At 43.5% G+C, this 17,783-nt stretch overlaps 7 protein-coding genes across 8 annotated transcripts; 3 read left to right on the top strand and 4 right to left on the bottom strand.

The window, feature by feature from the left end:
- The first annotated feature begins 50 nt into the window (after positions 1–50).
- On the top strand, positions 51–2,145 carry BCIN_03g02230 (hypothetical protein). Of its 2 annotated transcripts, XM_024691804.1 has the most exons (5): positions 51–293; positions 347–613; positions 669–870; positions 924–1,828; positions 1,891–2,145. In XM_024691804.1, the coding sequence occupies exons 1-4, from the start codon at positions 141–143 to the stop codon at positions 1,811–1,813; spliced, it is 1,512 nt and encodes a 503-aa protein (XP_024547576.1). In that variant the 5' UTR covers positions 51–140; the 3' UTR covers positions 1,814–1,828; positions 1,891–2,145. The 2 variants fall into 2 exon arrangements, with proteins under 2 accessions (XP_024547576.1, XP_024547577.1); XM_024691803.1 differs by having other exon boundaries at positions 924–2,145.
- Positions 2,146–3,462: 1,317 nt separating this feature from the next.
- Positions 3,463–4,704, bottom strand: BCIN_03g02220 (hypothetical protein). Its single transcript, XM_001555039.2, has 3 exons — positions 4,490–4,704; positions 4,280–4,425; positions 3,463–4,204 (listed from the first exon to the last, which is right to left on the bottom strand). Exons 1-3 carry the CDS (start codon positions 4,575–4,577, stop codon positions 3,599–3,601), a joined length of 840 nt encoding a protein of 279 aa, XP_001555089.1. The 5' UTR covers positions 4,578–4,704; the 3' UTR covers positions 3,463–3,598.
- A 108-nt stretch (positions 4,705–4,812) lies between these two features.
- BCIN_03g02210 (hypothetical protein) lies at positions 4,813–6,668 on the top strand. The gene has a single exon (XM_001555040.2). It carries the CDS (start codon positions 5,204–5,206, stop codon positions 6,473–6,475), a length of 1,272 nt encoding a protein of 423 aa, XP_001555090.1. The 5' UTR covers positions 4,813–5,203; the 3' UTR covers positions 6,476–6,668.
- A 98-nt stretch (positions 6,669–6,766) lies between these two features.
- BCIN_03g02200 (hypothetical protein) lies at positions 6,767–8,935 on the bottom strand. Its single transcript, XM_024691802.1, has one exon. It carries the CDS (start codon positions 8,772–8,774, stop codon positions 7,128–7,130), a length of 1,647 nt encoding a protein of 548 aa, XP_024547575.1. The 5' UTR covers positions 8,775–8,935; the 3' UTR covers positions 6,767–7,127.
- Positions 8,936–9,137: 202 nt separating this feature from the next.
- Bcnab6 lies at positions 9,138–11,485 on the bottom strand. The gene is made up of 8 exons (XM_024691801.1): positions 11,233–11,485; positions 11,128–11,137; positions 10,981–11,061; positions 10,896–10,917; positions 10,769–10,821; positions 10,145–10,702; positions 9,838–10,094; positions 9,138–9,789 (listed from the first exon to the last, which is right to left on the bottom strand). Exons 1-8 carry the CDS (start codon positions 11,295–11,297, stop codon positions 9,627–9,629), a joined length of 1,209 nt encoding a protein of 402 aa, XP_024547574.1. The 5' UTR covers positions 11,298–11,485; the 3' UTR covers positions 9,138–9,626.
- A 1,032-nt stretch (positions 11,486–12,517) lies between these two features.
- Positions 12,518–13,896, top strand: BCIN_03g02180 (hypothetical protein). The gene is made up of 2 exons (XM_024691800.1): positions 12,518–12,841; positions 13,234–13,896. The coding sequence occupies exons 1-2, from the start codon at positions 12,794–12,796 to the stop codon at positions 13,666–13,668; spliced, it is 483 nt and encodes a 160-aa protein (XP_024547573.1). The 5' UTR covers positions 12,518–12,793; the 3' UTR covers positions 13,669–13,896.
- Positions 13,897–14,401: 505 nt separating this feature from the next.
- Positions 14,402–17,663, bottom strand: BCIN_03g02170 (hypothetical protein). The gene is made up of 2 exons (XM_001559217.2): positions 15,563–17,663; positions 14,402–15,515 (listed from the first exon to the last, which is right to left on the bottom strand). The coding sequence occupies exons 1-2, from the start codon at positions 17,496–17,498 to the stop codon at positions 14,740–14,742; spliced, it is 2,712 nt and encodes a 903-aa protein (XP_001559267.1). The 5' UTR covers positions 17,499–17,663; the 3' UTR covers positions 14,402–14,739.
- Positions 17,664–17,783: the final 120 nt, after the last annotated feature.

Below are 17,783 nucleotides of genomic sequence, written 5' to 3'. Positions count from 1 at the left end.
GGGTCACCAATGACGACGAGGCCAGGAGACGAGGCAAGGCGAGGTTGCAAGGCTTTCAATTTTTACAACCTCTCTTTCCACCCTTGCAATGAGCTTTGAAACGAAGTGAAATGTACTAGAAACATTAGAGGAGACCGAAAATGAGGTCTAGATTATTACTGCAAACGCGTGATTCTTTGCGTTGTGCTGTAAAATGCAGATATGGGGCTTCGTATTCGGCCTTGAGATGGTCTTCAACGGAGACGAGAAAATGGTCTACACCCCTTGCAAAACAGCTTTCTGAAGCTATCACAGTATGGTTTTTGTGTCGCTTGAGATATTCGGATACTTTGCTAATATGGTCTAGGCTACAGGACCAATTCCTTTGGCATCGTTTATGCGGATGTGCTTAACATCCGATGTAGGTGGATATTATACCTCAAAACAAGAAGGGAGAGATCAGTTCGGACAAAAGGGCGATTTTATTACCTCTCCAGAAATATCACAGATATTTGGGGAACTGGTTGGTATTTGGTTTGTGGCAGAATGGATGGCTCAAGGCAAAAAGAGAAAGGGTGTTGAATTGGTGGAGATAGGTCCGGGGAGGGGCACTTTAATGGATGATATGCTGAGGGTCTGGTTAAGATATTCTTATTCTTGTTTTGATTGTAAGCTAATATGTTGTATAGACAATCAGGAATTTCAAGCCAATGGCTGAGAGCATAGAAGCTGTCTATATGGTAGAAGCAAGTCCTGCTTTGAGAGACACGCAGAAACAGCTTTTGTGTGGGGATGCCCCAATGATAGAGACCGAAACAGGATTCAAGAGTACTAGCAAGTACGCTGGTATTCCTATAATGTGGACTGAGAATATGAGATTTGTACCTTCTGGTAAGTTTGTGCAGGAGTTGCAAAATCAAAGGTCTTCCATTGAACTTTTATAGGCGCGGACAAAACTCCGTTCATCGTTGCCCACGAATTCTTCGATGCTCTTCCAATCCACGCCTTCCAGTCCGTACCTCCAAACCCCAATGCTCCAGAACCTACCACAATTCAAACGCCCACTGGTACTCATCCACTTTCCCCCTCCACCTCCAAATCATCCACAGCCAAAACACCTCAATGGCGCGAGATGGTTGTCTCGCCCACCCCGCCAAACAGCACTCACAACGATGTCCATACACCAAAATCCCTTCAATCCCAATCCTCCCCTCCCGAATTTCAACTCACACTATCCAAAGCCTCGACACCGCATTCCCTTTATCTTCCCGAAATCTCCACTCGCTATCGAGCCTTGAAATCCATACCCGATTCGCTAATCGAGATATCTCCTGAAAGCCACGCTATTGTCGCTGATTTCGCAAGTAGAATCGGTGGTTCAGAAACAAGCCCCAAACCTAATCCTTCGGGTGCTGCTCTGATTTTGGATTATGGACCGAGTGATACTATTCCAACCAATTCTCTTCGAGGAATAAAAGCACATCAACGAGTTTCTCCCCTTAGCGAACCGGGAGTCGTAGATCTAAGCGCGGATGTAGATTTTATAGCTTTAGCCGAAGCAGCTATGAATGCGAGTGAAGGAGTAGAAGTTCATGGGCCTATGGAACAAGGTGGGTGGTTGGAGAGTATGGGGATTAAGGAACGGGCAGAGATGCTGGTTAAGAGTTTGGGGCAGAAAGATGATGAGGTTAAGAAGAGGTTTGAGGGTGCTTGGAAGCGATTGGTTGATAGAGGTGGAAGTGGTATGGGCAAGGTTTATAAGGTTATGGCTGTGGTTCCAGAGAATGGAGGGAGAAGGAGACCAGTAGGATTTGGAGGTGGAGTGATGGATTAGATCGTCGATGTTGAGGTATATAATTGGCCCAACTGACTGCGTCTTGAGTCGAAGGTGTAGGAGCTTACGTTATGTAGGTACATGTATCATATTTGTACATGAAATAAACCCAAAATTCAAAAGAAAGGTCTAAGTCTCTTTAAAGGCCAATCCAGCTGCTCAAACAAAAACGTCAACTAGGTAATAATTACACTCGGCCGATTTACTGTCAAAGTTGGCACTTGGAAGGGTTTAGTTCGATTTGGTTCCAATCGAAGCTTGGGAATTAATAACTCGATTGGATATTGCTAGATCGTAAAATAGAATCTTGCTAATGGGAAGAATAATCTTCAAAGCATAAAAAAGAACTCTGGGAACACTTCCATGGCCTAGGTATGCAGAGTTCTTCTGACCACAAACTTCTTCTCATCTCTGCAAATATCATTGTAGCTTCTCTAACCTACCACAACAGTAGCTTTTCCCCACTGGTCAGTATTTATCTAGAATATCGGTTTGCGCAAATCCGAGTGACTCGACTTGAGATGCTGTACTCGATAATTCTAATGTCTATCTTTCAGCAGGATCTTTGGCCTCGGTCTTCGAGCTTGGATAGCGCGACGGGAGACTTTCTTGCTTTGCAGAGTTAGGCTTGCGTCGATACGTTGTGCTACATAATGGATGGCAGATGGAAGGAACTTTCAGTGTGTATGATGTAGAAACTTTGGATTATAGCTGAGCCAGGTGTGGCATTTTTCTACAATATCATACTTCCTGATTTCATGGGAAAAGCCGCCATCAGTGTCAGGTTCTCGGGGGTTCTTGAATACAATGCGAGCGTCGACTTGGAAACGATCGTCCGACATCATGACGTTTCATGTTACTATCTGCTTGTGTATCGATTACATCGAATCAACTAAATCGTACTTTGAGACAAAATCGCAACTTTACAAAATGAGATTTCAGAATCATCCATTTAAGCACCAAGTCATTCACATCCTCTTTTAGTAGCATTTTGACATTTGGACCTATTGGCGCCATTGCAGGCACTTGGGTCATCTTATTCGGCATAATAAACTTGTGATACGAGTGCACCCTCTTCTTGCATTCTTACCTATTAGCTACCAATATGTGATGCATCAAAAATTGGAAGAAATGCTCATACAGTAGGAGATGGATGATGCGTGAGATGACAGACAATGGTTTACCGGTCAGAGAATTCGCGGCTAGCATATCATGACGCGATTAAGGATCTAGTAGAGTCGACACCGTGCTATCCAGGGGGTTGATGAAGTAGAAGATAAGCGAGACAAGAACACCCACTAGGAGGCTCCATTAGATAGATAATTCCAATATATAAGACGGCTGGCTGTATGGTTTGATAGAGGTCTTGATTGAGGAACGAAGGAGTTATAGCCAGATTATAGTCTAGAGAGTTAAGAGTAAATATATAGGTTCAAGCGCTCAACTATCAGGTGGATACATTATTAGGTAGAAGACTTAGATGCGAAGAGTAGTCTTATGCATAGGTGTGTGGTAGCAGAGTTATTTTCTACCGAGACGAGTCTTTAGCGGAAGCAACGTAACTGCGAAGATTACTAAAAGCAGAGGGATGAAAATAAGCGAGCATATATCCATGATAAATAATGTAATGAATTAGCCCAGAAGAATCTTATACTCAATTTTATTCAAGATATGTATTTACTTTGATTAGATTTTCTTGTCTATATGTAATGAGTAACATGAAGATGCTATCCAAGCCCCTCTTCGTATTTACGGGTTCTAAAAATACAACACACACATCATCTTCTAATTTCCAACCTTCAACTCCTTAAACCCTTTCATGTTATCCCTAATAGCGATTTCTACCGGCAATCTCTCCATACTACTCGCTCCAAAAAATCCATGAATTCCTTTCGTTCTCGCCAAAACATACTCCACGTCCTTTTCCTCCGCGACGGGTCCTCCATGACAAAGAACAATGATGTCCTCTCTAACCTTGACAGCCGCATCTCTAATCTCCTGAATAGCCTTCACACATTCATCCAAACTACTTCCTGTCTTGGCACCAATCGTCCCACTAGTCGTTAATCCCATATGCGCTACCAATACATCTGCACCTGCTTTGGTCATTTGAACCGCATCTTCGGCGTTGAAAACATAGGGAGTGGTAAGTAAATCGTGTTCGTGCGCGACACGAATCATCTCCACTTCTTTATCGTATCCCATACCCGTCTCCTCTAGATTCTCTCGGAATCGTCCATCGATAAGTCCAACAGTGGGGAAATTTTGCACCCCGCAGAAGCCGAGATCTTTCAACTGTTTAAGGAAAGTGGGGATATGACGGAAAGGATCGGTCGCGCAGACGCCGGCGAGAACACCGGTGTCGTTTACTATGGGGAGAATTTCAGAGGCCTGTCATGATGTGAGATTTAGGGTTTGGATATCGTGCGACACGATGAAGATGGGAGAGGGGAATCATAGACGAACCATCTCAACGACTACTTGATTAGCATCTCCATATGGCATGAGACCAGCTAATGAGCCGCGTCCTGCCATACGAAAACGACCGGAATTATATATGATAATGAGGTCTGCTCCGCCTGCTTCCACAGACTTGGCTGATAGACCGATTCCTATGCCTTGGTTAGTTGTTGATTCATTGAACAAACGGTATATATGAGGGAATGGATAATCTACCTGCTCCTGCTCCAACGATAATCTCCTTATTCTTGACTGCATTTTTCAGTCTTCCTAGAACAACATCGCGGGTTGTAGCTTTCGTCATTGTGCAAGATCGAGTTGACAAATGGAGAGAGATATCACAATATTGATGGTATGGATAGAGAAGATTTATATCCTTCCCAACGTCTCAAAAATCCAATGTAAAAATTCTTAGTCGTCCAATTGACACCAAACTAAAGTAGCTCTCTACAAAACATGACGACATGGCTCGTAAACATGCCTGTGCAGTGTTGACGTATCCCTGGCAACTCTAGCCCTGGCCAAAATACCCCTCTAAAGCCCCTCTCATCTTGTAGATTCCGACACTAGAATCTCACCGGCCCGAAATTACCATGTAGCTTGTTTATAGCTATGGTGGGGAACTTGATATCATCGAGATAATGATATGTATTGACTGTCATTGACAGATGAATCCGGATTGATCAACTCGTGAGATTTGATACGTTTACGAATGGAAACGTCGAATTGAACATTAAAGTTATCAGCGTTGTGCTTTGAAGTTGGTATTAGTTCGCTCTTCTCATGAGTTATGTCAGTGTCAATTCAACAGTATCAAAAAAGAAACGTCACTCTGCAGCAGCTACCCGATTACACCTCACCCATAAATTCAAATAAGTATACAGACTTCCTTGTTCTTCACTCCAGTCGACTCTACAAGCCGTAAACACAATGTCACATCCTGCTATCCTTCTCCTCGGAACCTTCGATTCCAAACGCGAGGAAATCCTCTATCTCCGCACCCAAATCCTCACGCACTCCCAGCCCAATACCCGAGTTCACCTCGCAGACGTAGGACGCGAGCCCGCCTCTGACCCCGAAATAACCATTCCCCAATCCGAAATCCTCTCGTATGCCTCTTCCCCCCTCGACTACTCAACCCTTTCCCGCGGTGAATACATCGAGCACATTTCCATTTGCGCCACGAATCTCATACGATCTCTTTTCGAAAAGAAGTCCATCCATGCTATTATCGGACTCGGTGGATCAGGAGGAACATCCCTCAGTGCATCCATCATGCGCAACGGGCTACCTATTGGATTCCCCAAACTACTGGTATCCACAATGGCCAGTGGAAACACAGGACCATACGTCGGAGAAACAGATATCACAATGATGTACAGCGTCGTTGACATCGCGGGTACCAATTCCATACTGAAAGGAATACTAGACAATGCAGCAGGAGCGATTTCCGGACTCGCGAAAGCATATTGGCTTCGAAACCAAGCAGAAGAGAAGAACGAGCCGAGAAAAAAAGGAATAGGATTAACCATGTTTGGCATCACCACACCCTGTGTGGAAAAGGTGCAGGAAATTCTCCAAAACGAGCGCAAACTCAAAAATGAATACGAGATATACATTTTCCACGCCACCGGCGCCGGAGGAAAAGCAATGGAGAGATTGATACGCGAGAAACGCATCGATGCAGTTCTCGATATTACGACGACGGAAATAACGGATCTTGTTTGCGGAGGTATATTGTCAGCGGGCCCAGAACGACTCTCTGCCGCCGCCGAAATGGGAATTCCGCAAGTGGTGAGTGTGGGTGCATGTGATTGTGTTAATTTTGGACCAAGGGATTCGGTACCTGAGAGATTTGGTGAGAGGTTGTTGGTGCAACATAATCCAGAAGTCACATTAATGCGAACGAATAAGGATGAGTGTGTCGAGATTGGCAAGTTCATTGCTGGGAGATTGAAGGAGAAGGCTAAGAACAAGGAGTTGGTCAAGATATGTTTACCGAAGAAGGGAACGAGTATTTTGGCTGTAGAGGGAGGTAAGTTTCATGATGTCGAGGCCGACAAGATGCTATTTGAAACTATTCAGGATGGGCTAGATGGGACGGGAATCGAGGTGCTGGAGAAAGACTATGCTGTTAATGATCAGGAGTTTGCAAAGTTTTTGGCAGATCAACTTGTGAAACTTGTTTCCAAAGCATCTTGATAATGTTGGATGGAGAGAGGAGAGAGCACCAGATGAGATAATGATTTACTTTATACCCCTAAATATTAGTCAACTACCTATTTCTTCGCCTCATCATCTCATGAGCATCTTTACATATCATTCACGCCATCTTATCCATATAGGAAAATATTTGAAGATTGGAGGCAACATAAAACAATTTCAAGAAAATTGATCCTACGAAACGAGTCTATAGTTCTCAGGATTCCGTGCTTTATCTGCTTTTTGTGAGCAAGGTGTGGATCTGAAGAGCATAAAACACCAGAGAAAGGATGGCATATGATTTCCAGATTTCAAGAACTATACTCAAGATGAGGTAAAAAATTGATACTCCGTTCACTATCCAGTATATCTCAAATCGTACATCACGATGAGTTCGTCAATCATCGACTCCATGCGAATACGCTCTAGGTATAAAAGTAGCTCTCCCCTCTCACATTCATCATTCATACACCATGTAACCCCCCTCTTAAATTTATTCATATAACATAAAATTCCATAGAAATAAGCCGCTCCAGGTATACCCATCAAGTTTAAACCGCTCAGCCATCAAACTCCAATACAAATACAATACACGTACACGCACAAAATATGCGTCTTGATTGGCACCTAATCCAAACCCAACCCATTTCTCTCAAGATTGCTTTTGTCCCAACTCCATATCACCTTCATACTCATCATCCCAATCTGAACTTGAACCGATAATCTTCCTACCCACAAAAATTCCCACGACAGTTCCGATACTAGCAACTAAAAACCATCCCTCGAACCAAGTTTCTACAAAACCCGGTTCTAATGGGCTTCCAAGTGCATCACTCACTACACTTTTCATCTCCGATGGAAGATTACTTCTCAGAAGTAAAGCGTTGGATATGACATACATTGCGCTGATTTGTGCAACGATGAGTGCCAGATTGGCTTGAGCTTGGTAGAGGAGCGACGGTGAGATTTTGGTGAGCATATGGAAGGTCTGAAGTACTGAATTGAAAGAGGCGAAGAGTATTACAGCCGATAAGAGAAAGGATATTTGACGAGACCATGCTAGTTGATCGAAAGCTGGATTTACGTGCTTAGCGAACAGAGAGAGAATACGATTGACCGGATCCGTGGTTGAGGAACTGAAGAATGCAGGGTCGGTCGGAAAGACAAGACGTCGAATAACGGCTAACGTAGTCGTTCCAATGCGATATATACAATATAATGAAAACACATAAGAGATGGGCGTGAGGACAACTTTGCCAAGAGGTGAGGAGGATCTTTGTTTCGACGCGTAACGGTTCTGCAACATCGATAACGAGCTGGAAAGATTTTGAGCCATAGATGAAAGCCCAGATATCTCTAGCTCCAGAGCCTTCAATTCTTGTACGTCGCCATTTCCCCGTATGCTCCCAATAACCTTCGTCATGAATCCTTCAGCCGGATGAGTATTAACTTTGCGCTGAAGAGCCCTTAATCGACTTCGTTTTACAGCAAGCATGTCATTTGTAGCATCTAAGCCTGCTTGCTTCCGTGCAATATCAGATTCTGAAACAGGTTTCGGCCTTGCACCAAATGTTTGCCAAGGGGCAGAGACAGCCGCAAACCCAGAGAGCAGAGCCATTAAAGAAATTCCGATGATACCAACTCTGTCCAAACAAGCTTCGCTGAGTCCTTTTCCGGGTACAGATGCCATTGTATGGATATAAGTTCCCGGTACCCCTTTCCCCAGCCACCAAAACCCCATCAACCAAATTGTAAAACCGGCGGCTTGAAGGAGCCAGGCCGTTGCAGAAAATCCTCCTTTCTTCGATACGCTGAATGTCCATCCAAGCCCTACAATAATTGATTGCAATTCGAGAAATGGGATAAGAACAACGAGTAGAAATAAAAGTGTAGGGACCGTTATCTTGAGCGCAAACGCCCTTGCCGCTGGATTGAGGTAATTCGAGATTTCGCAAAGGATCAATTCTGCGAGCACTGTAGCCAACGCAATGGTAGTAGAGAAAGAGATAGCTATAGCCTTCCTTCTTGCAGTTTTCTTGCCATATTCTTTATGCGATTGTCGCAAACTGGGAGGGGCATCGCTAGGGAGATAATGAATATGATCTTCCTTGGATTGTTGTAGGCCAGCTAACAATGGGAAGAGCTTCTGAAGAACGACGAGACTGACGACTAGAAATGTTAGGATCAAGGGAATAGAAGAGAAGGCGAGTGTCGAGAATGTTGCAGAGCTCAAAGAGCGATTTTGATGACCTGGCATGACACAGGCGTCGTCGCATTTATCGTCTGGAAGTATGGGCATTGGTTGCTTAAGTAGATTTCGTATCTACCTTTACATTATAGATGCCGATGTTCTGAAGATATAAGAGAGGCGTTTTTCCATACAATTTGTTTTAGTGAAAGTGTCGATTCCATATGGTTTCTGGCTATTTTTGCATATGAAACTGGTAGTTAGGAAGGTTCAAGAAAGGGCGGTCGATTGGGCGACCGCGCGTTCGAATATGATAAGATTGTGATAACCTACACGTGACGTCGTCAACGAAGGAGGGGTGCACTATTTTTAGAAGGACCCCTCGGATCATCATCCATCCTTCTCACAATCTGTTAGCCTGTTAGCTAGCTAGGCAATGTTTATAAATCTGCAGATCACCGGTAGACGACAAATTGAACTCTCAAAACCTTTTTATTGTTCCGCTACAGACTACAGCTTCATAAATATCCTCCTAGTTATCCACACTTACAGTGAAAATTGCCATTTCAATTCGATTAATTACAAACCCGAAGCACAAACATGCCATCCTTCAGGGGGTATCTGAACCAAAAAAATAAAAAAATACACACAAACACACATCGTGGTAGCGCCTCCCAATCCTAGTACACAGCTCGATGTAAGGGGTTGTATTCACCAATCTTTAGCCTTTCCGGATGAATCGAAAAGTGTTCTGGTCGACGGATCATTCCCCATAATCAAGGCTGCAGGCAACACGTCCAGGTGTATGAATATTCACAGCTGGAATACCCATACCCATTATTACGCCATCATTTCTTCTTCTTACCCCTCCCAATTATCTTTTTCTCGCATTCCCACTTGCACTACATCATCAGCACCTACAATTTTGTTTCCTTTGCCCTCACTGTCAGTCCCTGGTTCGTCCTACATATCAGCGCTGAGAAGTTCGAAACGGTTCGCCAAAGAGGCGTTCTGCTTTCTTCTGAAGGGAGGATTGTCTAATTGAGGACTTGGGCGCCTCGGTAGTGGTGGTAGTGGTGTTGCACATTCATCATGATCCCATTCAATTTTTAAATTCTTATAAGCGCTAATGAAGAGTTAGCGAGCTCTCAAGTGATAGTTGAAACTAACATACGCACGGCTCATCATGCAAGTACGGGCATACATTGCATTATGAACAGAATTTGTCGAGATAAAAGCATTGGAACCCTTGAACACAACCCTAATCACTACGAGTTGATTGATGTGCTCGAGATCATCGCGGATGACTTTTTCGGTAAAGTTGGGATTGTATCTACGAATGACAAGGTTTCTAGTAGCTCCGATGTTTTTCATTTTATTTGCGACATGATCTGATAAGATGAATTGCCTATCATTCCATCGAATATCGACCTACTGACTGTCAGTTGTTTGATTATGGATATATACTCAGGACAACGCACCCTCTTCGAACGGATATACAAATCATTGCATTTGACATGGCGAAAGAATTCATTAGCTTGGACCTGTTCGGCGAACGAAACAATCGCAGCACGATCATGAGTGCGAAGGTACATATCCAACAACATCCCTCCCCTAACAGCATCACAAACATCTGCATGTGTCGTCTCAATCGGGAGGTTGTATAATTGCACAGTACGCTTGGCGAATTTCTCATAACATGGGCGTTGAGACCTGCTCTGCGAAATGTTTCTGGTCTCAGAATCGGAAGTACCATTACTGTCGTCATGACTGCCCGTGTGCAGATTTTGGCCCGGGGTCTCTTGATACTGAAAGTTATGAGTTTGAGAGCTTCTGTATTCTTGAGGACGGCTTGCAGGTATTGGACCAGTTCGGGGTGTGCCATTTGAATAAGCTTGGTGACCATTGGCGACTTGAGTCGATGGAGGAGGATCTTGTGTCATAAAGGCAGTGTTTTCATCATGATCTTCATGCGTCGCAGATATATTCGAGGCAACACTCTGATCAGCTTCATTTGGATCACTATCTTTGATCAAGATCTGCCAGAAGATGTGTTAGTAAACAAAAATTTGTAAGTATTTGAACACCGCAGCTTCAAAACTCACATTCAAGGTCTCTTCAGCAATACCGCCCTTGAAAAGGTTGCGTCGCAGGTTCTCTGGTGTATCGAATCAGTCTCTCACATCCATCGTAGTAAATGATATCTCTCATGTCGAGGGATGAATAGCGTACCATATTCTCGAACGGATTTTATCTAGTACAAGGGTATCAGTTGAGTTTCTGTCACTTCAATATGCAACGGGTGTAAGATGCTCACCAAGGCACCATGCTCCTCTTTAGAAATTGTGATCTTGTCGACATCCTGAGAAGCATCGAAATCGCCATCCTCCGAACCATTCTATACATAAATAAATAAGTATTTGATGCTCAATCTATCTCTGAAGATATATCGATATGGACATACGAAGTGAGCTCTATTGTGGGGTAAAACGGTTAGTGATTGCACGCGGCTAAGACATTGCATTGCGTACATTGCGTACAGGGCTGGAAGGAAAATCGTTCTTTTTACCTTCTAAACAAAGTTTCCAGATAGCTCTTCTCGATGGTCACCATAACAGTATCGTCAGAATCCATATTGAAGAGAGGATGTTGAATACGATGAAGTATTCAATATCAAACCGACCTTCGAAACAGGATAGTAATAGAAATTAAAACGATGTGATAGATAATAGCTATACCTAGCAATAGGACTCCCTCGCCGTTCCTTATGTAAGCAGGCTGGAACCTTCCTCATTTTTGGTCCTCAATGCTGCGTAGTAACCGTTGGAAAGTGCTCCCTCAAGCTTTACTCCAGAGTCGGGGTATGGAAGGGGCCGAGCCAAGCCATTTCGTTTGAACGTCAAAAATGGGAGCCAATCAAAAAATGAGATATTCAACTGCCACTAAACTTTAATGAGGCTTGGACTGGACTGGCAATGGGTTGGTGGAGTGAGGTGGGTTTGGTTCGCAATGTTTCCTTGAACATAGCAACAACGAGAGATGCCCGTAAGCTAGGTAGGCAGATAATCGATGTTAGGATCTTTTTGTTTGTATCGCATTGCTAACCTACTCATACAGATCTTACAGCATGTCCGTTCTTCTATCTGCATTGCATTGCTTGCTAAGACATAGGCAAAGATCTAGAAGGACTTCCTGCTTCGCACCCAGATATGAGATGGATGATGTGATTACCCTCCTAGTCAAGATGTCGGGTATATCCACTCTGAGCCCTTTTGAGCCAATATTGAAATCCTACCTATTCGACACATGTAGTCAGATACAACCTGCAGATGCAAAGAGACCAGGGTCATCACATATTGAGAACGGGGGTATCGATTACCAGATAAGTCTTTCGATTTCCGATATGCTGGATGGACACACCTCTTCTACTGCAATACTGCACGATAAGATTAAAGAGGAGGAGTAATGATAGTCGATTTTCATATTAGTAGACATGGAACTCGACGTGCAACTCAGATAGATGATTTCGGAGTTCGGGTACCTTCAGGACTACATGCATCATTCATCTGCAGCCCTATTCGGAAGGTCATCTCTTTTGGGTTAACGAGGTTGTCAAGGGCTGGTAGGTTGGTTGTGTACGGATGCTTGTAGCTTTTTATCGTCTCTTTATTATCACAGTCTAGTTGGACACTAATGAGTACTCGACAATCACTCTGAGATATCGAGGACATAATAATACGAAGTCGAAAATGACATCGGAGCGGCGTCCCACACTTAGTGGTGTATTCGGAAGCTTCAGCTCCTTTGTTCTTCAAGTTTTACGATTTCTAGAAGGCTGCTAGTAAAGTAACCAAGAACCAAAACAGTAACAGTCGGATTGTGAAATTGGCCGTTATTCTCTTTGTCTAAATACCGTTTATACATTGAGCAAACCTTACTTTTTTCTTTCACAACTCTTCGTCCAATATGCTTCCTCTCTCGGAGTCTCATGTCTAAATTGACGCCAGTTACTTCAATAATAAAGAGTTTGAGAATATAGATCAAGCCTTCAAATATCTCGCAATCAAACTGACTTCTCGAACTTCTAACAAATTTGACGCGTTTGACTCTTATCTCCCATCTACTACGAAATGACATCCCGTTCCTCTCCCGCCCCCAATTCTAAATCCGATACTCAAGTAAGCTTAGTTGGCTCTTTAACCTCCCCATTACAATACGCATGACTCTATTTCCCCATCACCTCATCTCACACAAACTCCACTTCCAAACGAATCTCTCCCCTCAGTGTATCCAATAGTCCGGGCTGCAGTCCAACAATACAAGGTTTCGAATGTCCAAAAGCAATTAGAATTCTGAAAGTGGTGCAATATTCCAATCAAATTCAATACCTCAAATGATTCGAATGTTCTAATTGGTTTGGAGATTTGATAATCTTCATTGTTGGATCGCAGTCCGAACAATTGGACGCCCTACCTTCCCTACACACCACACTTTTCATCCCTCTCCTCTTCTCTTTTCTACCCCCTCTTTGCCCATCAAACCTCCACTAACCCCAATCTCTCTACCACAGTGGCTCCACGATCTTGGCTACCCCGCCGGTCTCCACTCCTTCAAACTCGACTACGGCTTCTCAACCGACGACGCTCAAGACCATCTCGATGCTCTAACTCTCTTCCGCCAATTCCGCTCCGAACAGCAAGGGCTTTGGGAAAAGAGACATCCCTCATATTCATATTCACATTCATATTCAAATCCTGCAAAAACAGAAACAGAAACTGAAACTGAAACTAATGCAGAATCGAAATCGAAATTAAAACTCGTCATCAGAGATTCACACACACATGCGAGAACAAGAACAAGCACGTCTATTTTTTCACTCAGCGAATCCGAATATCCCGACAAAGGAGAAGGAGAAGGAGAAGGAGAAGGAGAAGGAGAAGGAGAAGAAGAAGAAGAAGAAGAAGAAGAAGAAGAAGAAGAAGAAGAAACGCATAAAGATATATGAGTAGAAAAATAAATAATGGGGTTCAGAAATAATGATCGACGCGCAGGACAGAGGGGATTATCTGGATACATATCAACTATCTATATCTATCTATACATGCATGTATGTATGTATGTATGTATAATAATGATGATGATAATGCTATTTGATATAACATTCACTCATCTATATATCTACATCTACATCTACATCTATCTATCTATCAGCAGAAACAATAAAAGAAAACCAAAAACCTCAAACCTCACTACGGACATCTCTCTTCGCCCTCCCTCCGCAATCCACAAAAAGAGCAAGCAAAAAAAATATCATTGTTTAATGTAATTTTTTTTTTTCTTTCTTTCTAGAAGAAATCATAAATTTACCTGGCCGATGAAAAAAAAATGAAAAAAATAAAAAATAAGAAAATTTAGAAATATCCAGAATGAAAAGCGGTGATTCGATGCGATGCAATGCGATGCACAATGACAACAGCATCAGGAATTGAAATGACAGAATAAAATCTCCATGTCTCCCTCCCTATACACCTACCTACCTTCAAATCCTCACATTCACATCCCTAATGAAAACGCAACAACAAAAACAACACCAGTAACAGCCAATAAAGATTGAAGATGATACATATTTCATTTTTAACACAGTATAATACATACACCCCCTCCAAAATCTGCACTCTCCTACTTCACTTCACACCACTCTACTTCACTTCATCTCCCCCCCCCCCCCCCAAAAAACATGCAGATTCAAATATCATCATTCATCTTAGCCCCATGCAGCTAAGTCAAAAGCCCATCTAAAGTAAATCCCTCGCCGCAAATGCTATTTATTTCACAAAACAGAATAGGAGAGTGAAGTTTGGTTTTTTTGCCTGAATCGTAGCCCTTTCTTTCTTTCTTCCTTTTCTCTTCATTGATTCATCGACATATTTTCATATGCCCCTCCCCACCCCTACCCTCCGCTCCCCCCCGACCTTCATTCAAAGTATCTCGTGATGAATATCCCATCCTATACAAATCTCCATTCTTCCAAGCTCCTCCCCAGTACCCTTTCTCGAACCCAATTCTCTGTCAATATTTAAGCAAGTGGAGTAGGATCCTCAGTTGGCAAATCCGTACTCTCAGTCGCCGGTGGTGGTGGCGCACTCTTTCCTAATGATCCTCCACCAAAGTACTTGATGAAATCCTTATTCTCATCAAATGGTCTTGGTCCCAGTAATCTCACCATATCATCTCTACCGAGTACCTCCTTCGCCAAAAGTTCCTCTGCAATAATACCCACTTCATGCTTCTTCTCCACCAGCAAATTTCTACATTTCTCATATGCTTCATCGACTATACGTCGAACTTCTTGATCAATAGTTTGGGCTGTCGATTCGGCAAAAGGTTTCATGAGTTGATTTTCTCTATCTGTTTCGAAATGAAGAGGGCCAAGTTTTTTAGACATGCCCCACTTAGTTACCATGGCGGTAGCCATACGAGTAACCTTGTTGAAGTCGTCACTAGCACCACTGGTGACGGTTTCGAAGTGAAGTTCCTCTGACACACGGCCACCGAGAGTCATGGCCATACGATCCATAAGTTGGTTTACATTCATGAGATAAGTGTCGCCAGCAGGAAGGTATTGTGCGTATCCGAGGGCACCTTGTCCACGAGGAATGATGGAAACCTTGAGAAGTGGATCAGCCCATTTAAAGTACCAACCGCAAATTGCGTGGCCTGCTTCATGATAAGCAACTGTCTTCTTCTCTTCTGGTGATAGAACGAGAGATTTCTTCTCGAGACCACCAATAACACGTTCAATGGCTTGCTCAAAGTGCAACATAGCTACAGATTTGGCTTGTGTTCGGGCAGCTATTCAAAATTAGTAACAGTCAAAAGATCGAAAAGGAAAGACTTACCAATCAAAGCAGCTTCATTAACACAGTTGGCAATATCAGCACCAGAGAAACCAGGAGTCAAGGCCGACAATCGTCCAGTCAAGTACTCAATATTCTCATTGGTAACAATTTTACCCAAGTGGACCTTGAAGATCTGCTTTCTACCATCCATGGTCGGCCTATCAATAGAAATGTGTCTATCAAAACGACCAGGTCTCATAAGAGCCTTGTCAAGTACATCGGGTCTATTGGTACCGGCGAGAACAACAATTTGCTCAGTCGTGTTGAAACCGTCCATCTCAGTCAAAATTTGATTGAGCGTAGCTTCCCGTTCATCGTTTCCACCTCCAGAAAATCCACCAGACTTTCCACGAGACTTTCCGATCGCATCGATTTCATCAATAAAGATAATACAAGGGGTACTCTTTCTTGCCATGGCGAAAAGATCTCGAACTCTCGATGCTCCAACGCCAACAAACATCTCGACGAATTCGGAACCACTGACACTAAAGAATGGTACTTGAGATTCACCGGCTGTTGCCTTTGCCAACAAAGTTTTACCAGTACCCGGTGGTCCAGAAAGAATAGCACCGCGAGGAATTTTAGCACCCAGACGTTGGAATTGCTCGGGTGTTTTGAGGAAGGAGACAAACTCCATGATTTCCAGCTTTGCTTCATCCATACCGGCAACATCCTTAAACTTAACCTTTACGTCAGTCTCGTGATTGAATTGCTTTGCTCGGCTTTTTCCCATTCCAAAAATGCCACTGTTACCTCCAGCACCTGCCGAAGCTCGTCTTGACATGTAGAAAATAGCACCAATGAATAAAAGCGTAGGACCAAAAGAGTAGATAAGAGCCCATGTATCTCCATCACTGGCGTAACCAATTGGGATTCTCTCAGCAACAGGTATTCCTAGCTCATTTTGTGCTTGTTCCATTCTTTGCTCAAAACCTTCAGCAGAACCTATCGAGAAATAGTAATGGAAGTTAGGGTTACCGGCTGGGGAGTCTGGATACATCGCTGCAGCCGCTTCGGTGTGAAGATCAACCCGGACCTCCGACTTGTTAACCACAGTCAATCTCTTAACCAAACCTTTGTCAAAGAAGTTATTTCGGAATTCCTGGAATGTAATATCCTTCTTATTAGTACCGGGAAAGAGTGTCTGCCATAAGAAGTATGTTGCGAAAGATCCAATCAACAAGGTTGTAGTATCGAGTTTAATCTCCGTCGAGTTGCCAAAGTTGAAGCCTTCCTGCTGATTGCCTTTCTTGCCACCCTGCTTGCCATCCTGCTCCTGCTTCTGGCCTCCTTTGTTACCATTTGTAGACGATCCTGGCTCGTTCGAATTGAAATTTGTTCCCTGCGACTGTTGCATCTGTGACTGGACCTTTGCAGCGGACCACGTCATCTGCAACAGTAATTTTGTAAATTTTGCAGCCTCCGTCAAAGTCATCGGTCGACTCTTCACGTCGTTCATCAAATCTCTTAATTCAGATGGCACGCCTGCCTTATTTATAGCCTTCAGAGCCTCCCTCAATTCTTGAGTTTGGCGCTTTCCAAATTGCATAGAAGCAATTACGTGCTCTAGCTGCTTCAGCTCCTCCTCTGTTAACTTCACATACCCTTCTACCAGCGGCGACTCCTGTGGTTCCGGACCATTCTCTGAGGGAGATAGAGGAGTCTTTCCATCGTAGAGGTTTTCCGTCCCGGGAGCCGACTTGGTGGGTGGTTTTGACGATTTTTGATTTTTCGACTTTACCTCCGACTCATCCTTCTCAGTGTCCTTGTCTGGCTTTGGCGGCTTAGTGACAAATGTGCGCGCTCTTTGTGCAGCTATCCGCGACCGTAATAGAGGTGCTGTCGACGATGTGCGGAGGGAATTTCGTGCGGCAGATTGGACGGTGGTTTGAGAAATTCTAGCAAGAGAGCTGCATTGTCGTAATATCGATGTCATGCTTGGCTAGAGCTGTACGTGTGGTATTTGGGATATAACCGTGGTCTAGAGTCACTGGGAATGACTTGCCGTGACTTTGACCACTATTTAAGAGGATTTGGGAGTGTATTCGAGGTGGTTTGTGGATGTCGGAGTTAGAGGTGGGAGGCAAATCATTATGATGCCTCGATTAAGCTTGATTGATTACAACACTAGCGCAATTTTGATATCGAAACTCAAATATGTAATATTGATGATATTGATATTTTTCAAATGAATCTTTACCGCCCAGATTTATTGTTTCCT

Source organism: Botrytis cinerea, chromosome 3 (assembly GCF_000143535.2).
Source record: "Botrytis cinerea B05.10 chromosome 3, complete sequence".
NCBI classification, from domain to species: Eukaryota; Fungi; Ascomycota; class Leotiomycetes; order Helotiales; family Sclerotiniaceae; genus Botrytis; species Botrytis cinerea.
Note: the sequence above shows the minus strand (reverse complement) of the source record. Positions and strands in the feature narration are given on the sequence as shown.

Coding starts and splice junctions, on each gene's coding strand:
- BCIN_03g02230 (XM_024691804.1), top strand. CDS start 141: ATGAGGTCTAGATTATTACTGCAAACGCGTGATTCTTTGCGTTGTGCT. Junction 614..668: donor TAATGGATGATATGCTGAGG/GTCTGGTTAAGA, acceptor TATGTTGTATAG/ACAATCAGGAATTTCAAGCC. Junction 871..923: donor TATGAGATTTGTACCTTCTG/GTAAGTTTGTGC, acceptor GAACTTTTATAG/GCGCGGACAAAACTCCGTTC.
- BCIN_03g02220 (XM_001555039.2), bottom strand. CDS start 4,577: ATGACGAAAGCTACAACCCGCGATGTTGTTCTAGGAAGACTGAAAAAT. Junction 4,426..4,489: donor TATCGTTGGAGCAGGAGCAG/GTAGATTATCCA, acceptor ACCAAGGCATAG/GAATCGGTCTATCAGCCAAG. Junction 4,205..4,279: donor ATCAAGTAGTCGTTGAGATG/GTTCGTCTATGA, acceptor ACATCATGACAG/GCCTCTGAAATTCTCCCCAT.
- BCIN_03g02210 (XM_001555040.2), top strand. CDS start 5,204: ATGTCACATCCTGCTATCCTTCTCCTCGGAACCTTCGATTCCAAACGC.
- BCIN_03g02200 (XM_024691802.1), bottom strand. CDS start 8,774: ATGCCCATACTTCCAGACGATAAATGCGACGACGCCTGTGTCATGCCA.
- Bcnab6 (XM_024691801.1), bottom strand. CDS start 11,297: ATGGATTCTGACGATACTGTTATGGTGACCATCGAGAAGAGCTATCTG. Junction 10,095..10,144: donor TGTATATCCGTTCGAAGAGG/GTGCGTTGTCCT, acceptor GACAGTCAGTAG/GTCGATATTCGATGGAATGA. Junction 9,790..9,837: donor ACTTGCATGATGAGCCGTGC/GTATGTTAGTTT, acceptor ACTCTTCATTAG/CGCTTATAAGAATTTAAAAA.
- BCIN_03g02180 (XM_024691800.1), top strand. CDS start 12,794: ATGACATCCCGTTCCTCTCCCGCCCCCAATTCTAAATCCGATACTCAA. Junction 12,842..13,233: donor ATTCTAAATCCGATACTCAA/GTAAGCTTAGTT, acceptor TCTCTACCACAG/TGGCTCCACGATCTTGGCTA.
- BCIN_03g02170 (XM_001559217.2), bottom strand. CDS start 17,498: ATGACATCGATATTACGACAATGCAGCTCTCTTGCTAGAATTTCTCAA. Junction 15,516..15,562: donor TAATGAAGCTGCTTTGATTG/GTAAGTCTTTCC, acceptor AATTTTGAATAG/CTGCCCGAACACAAGCCAAA.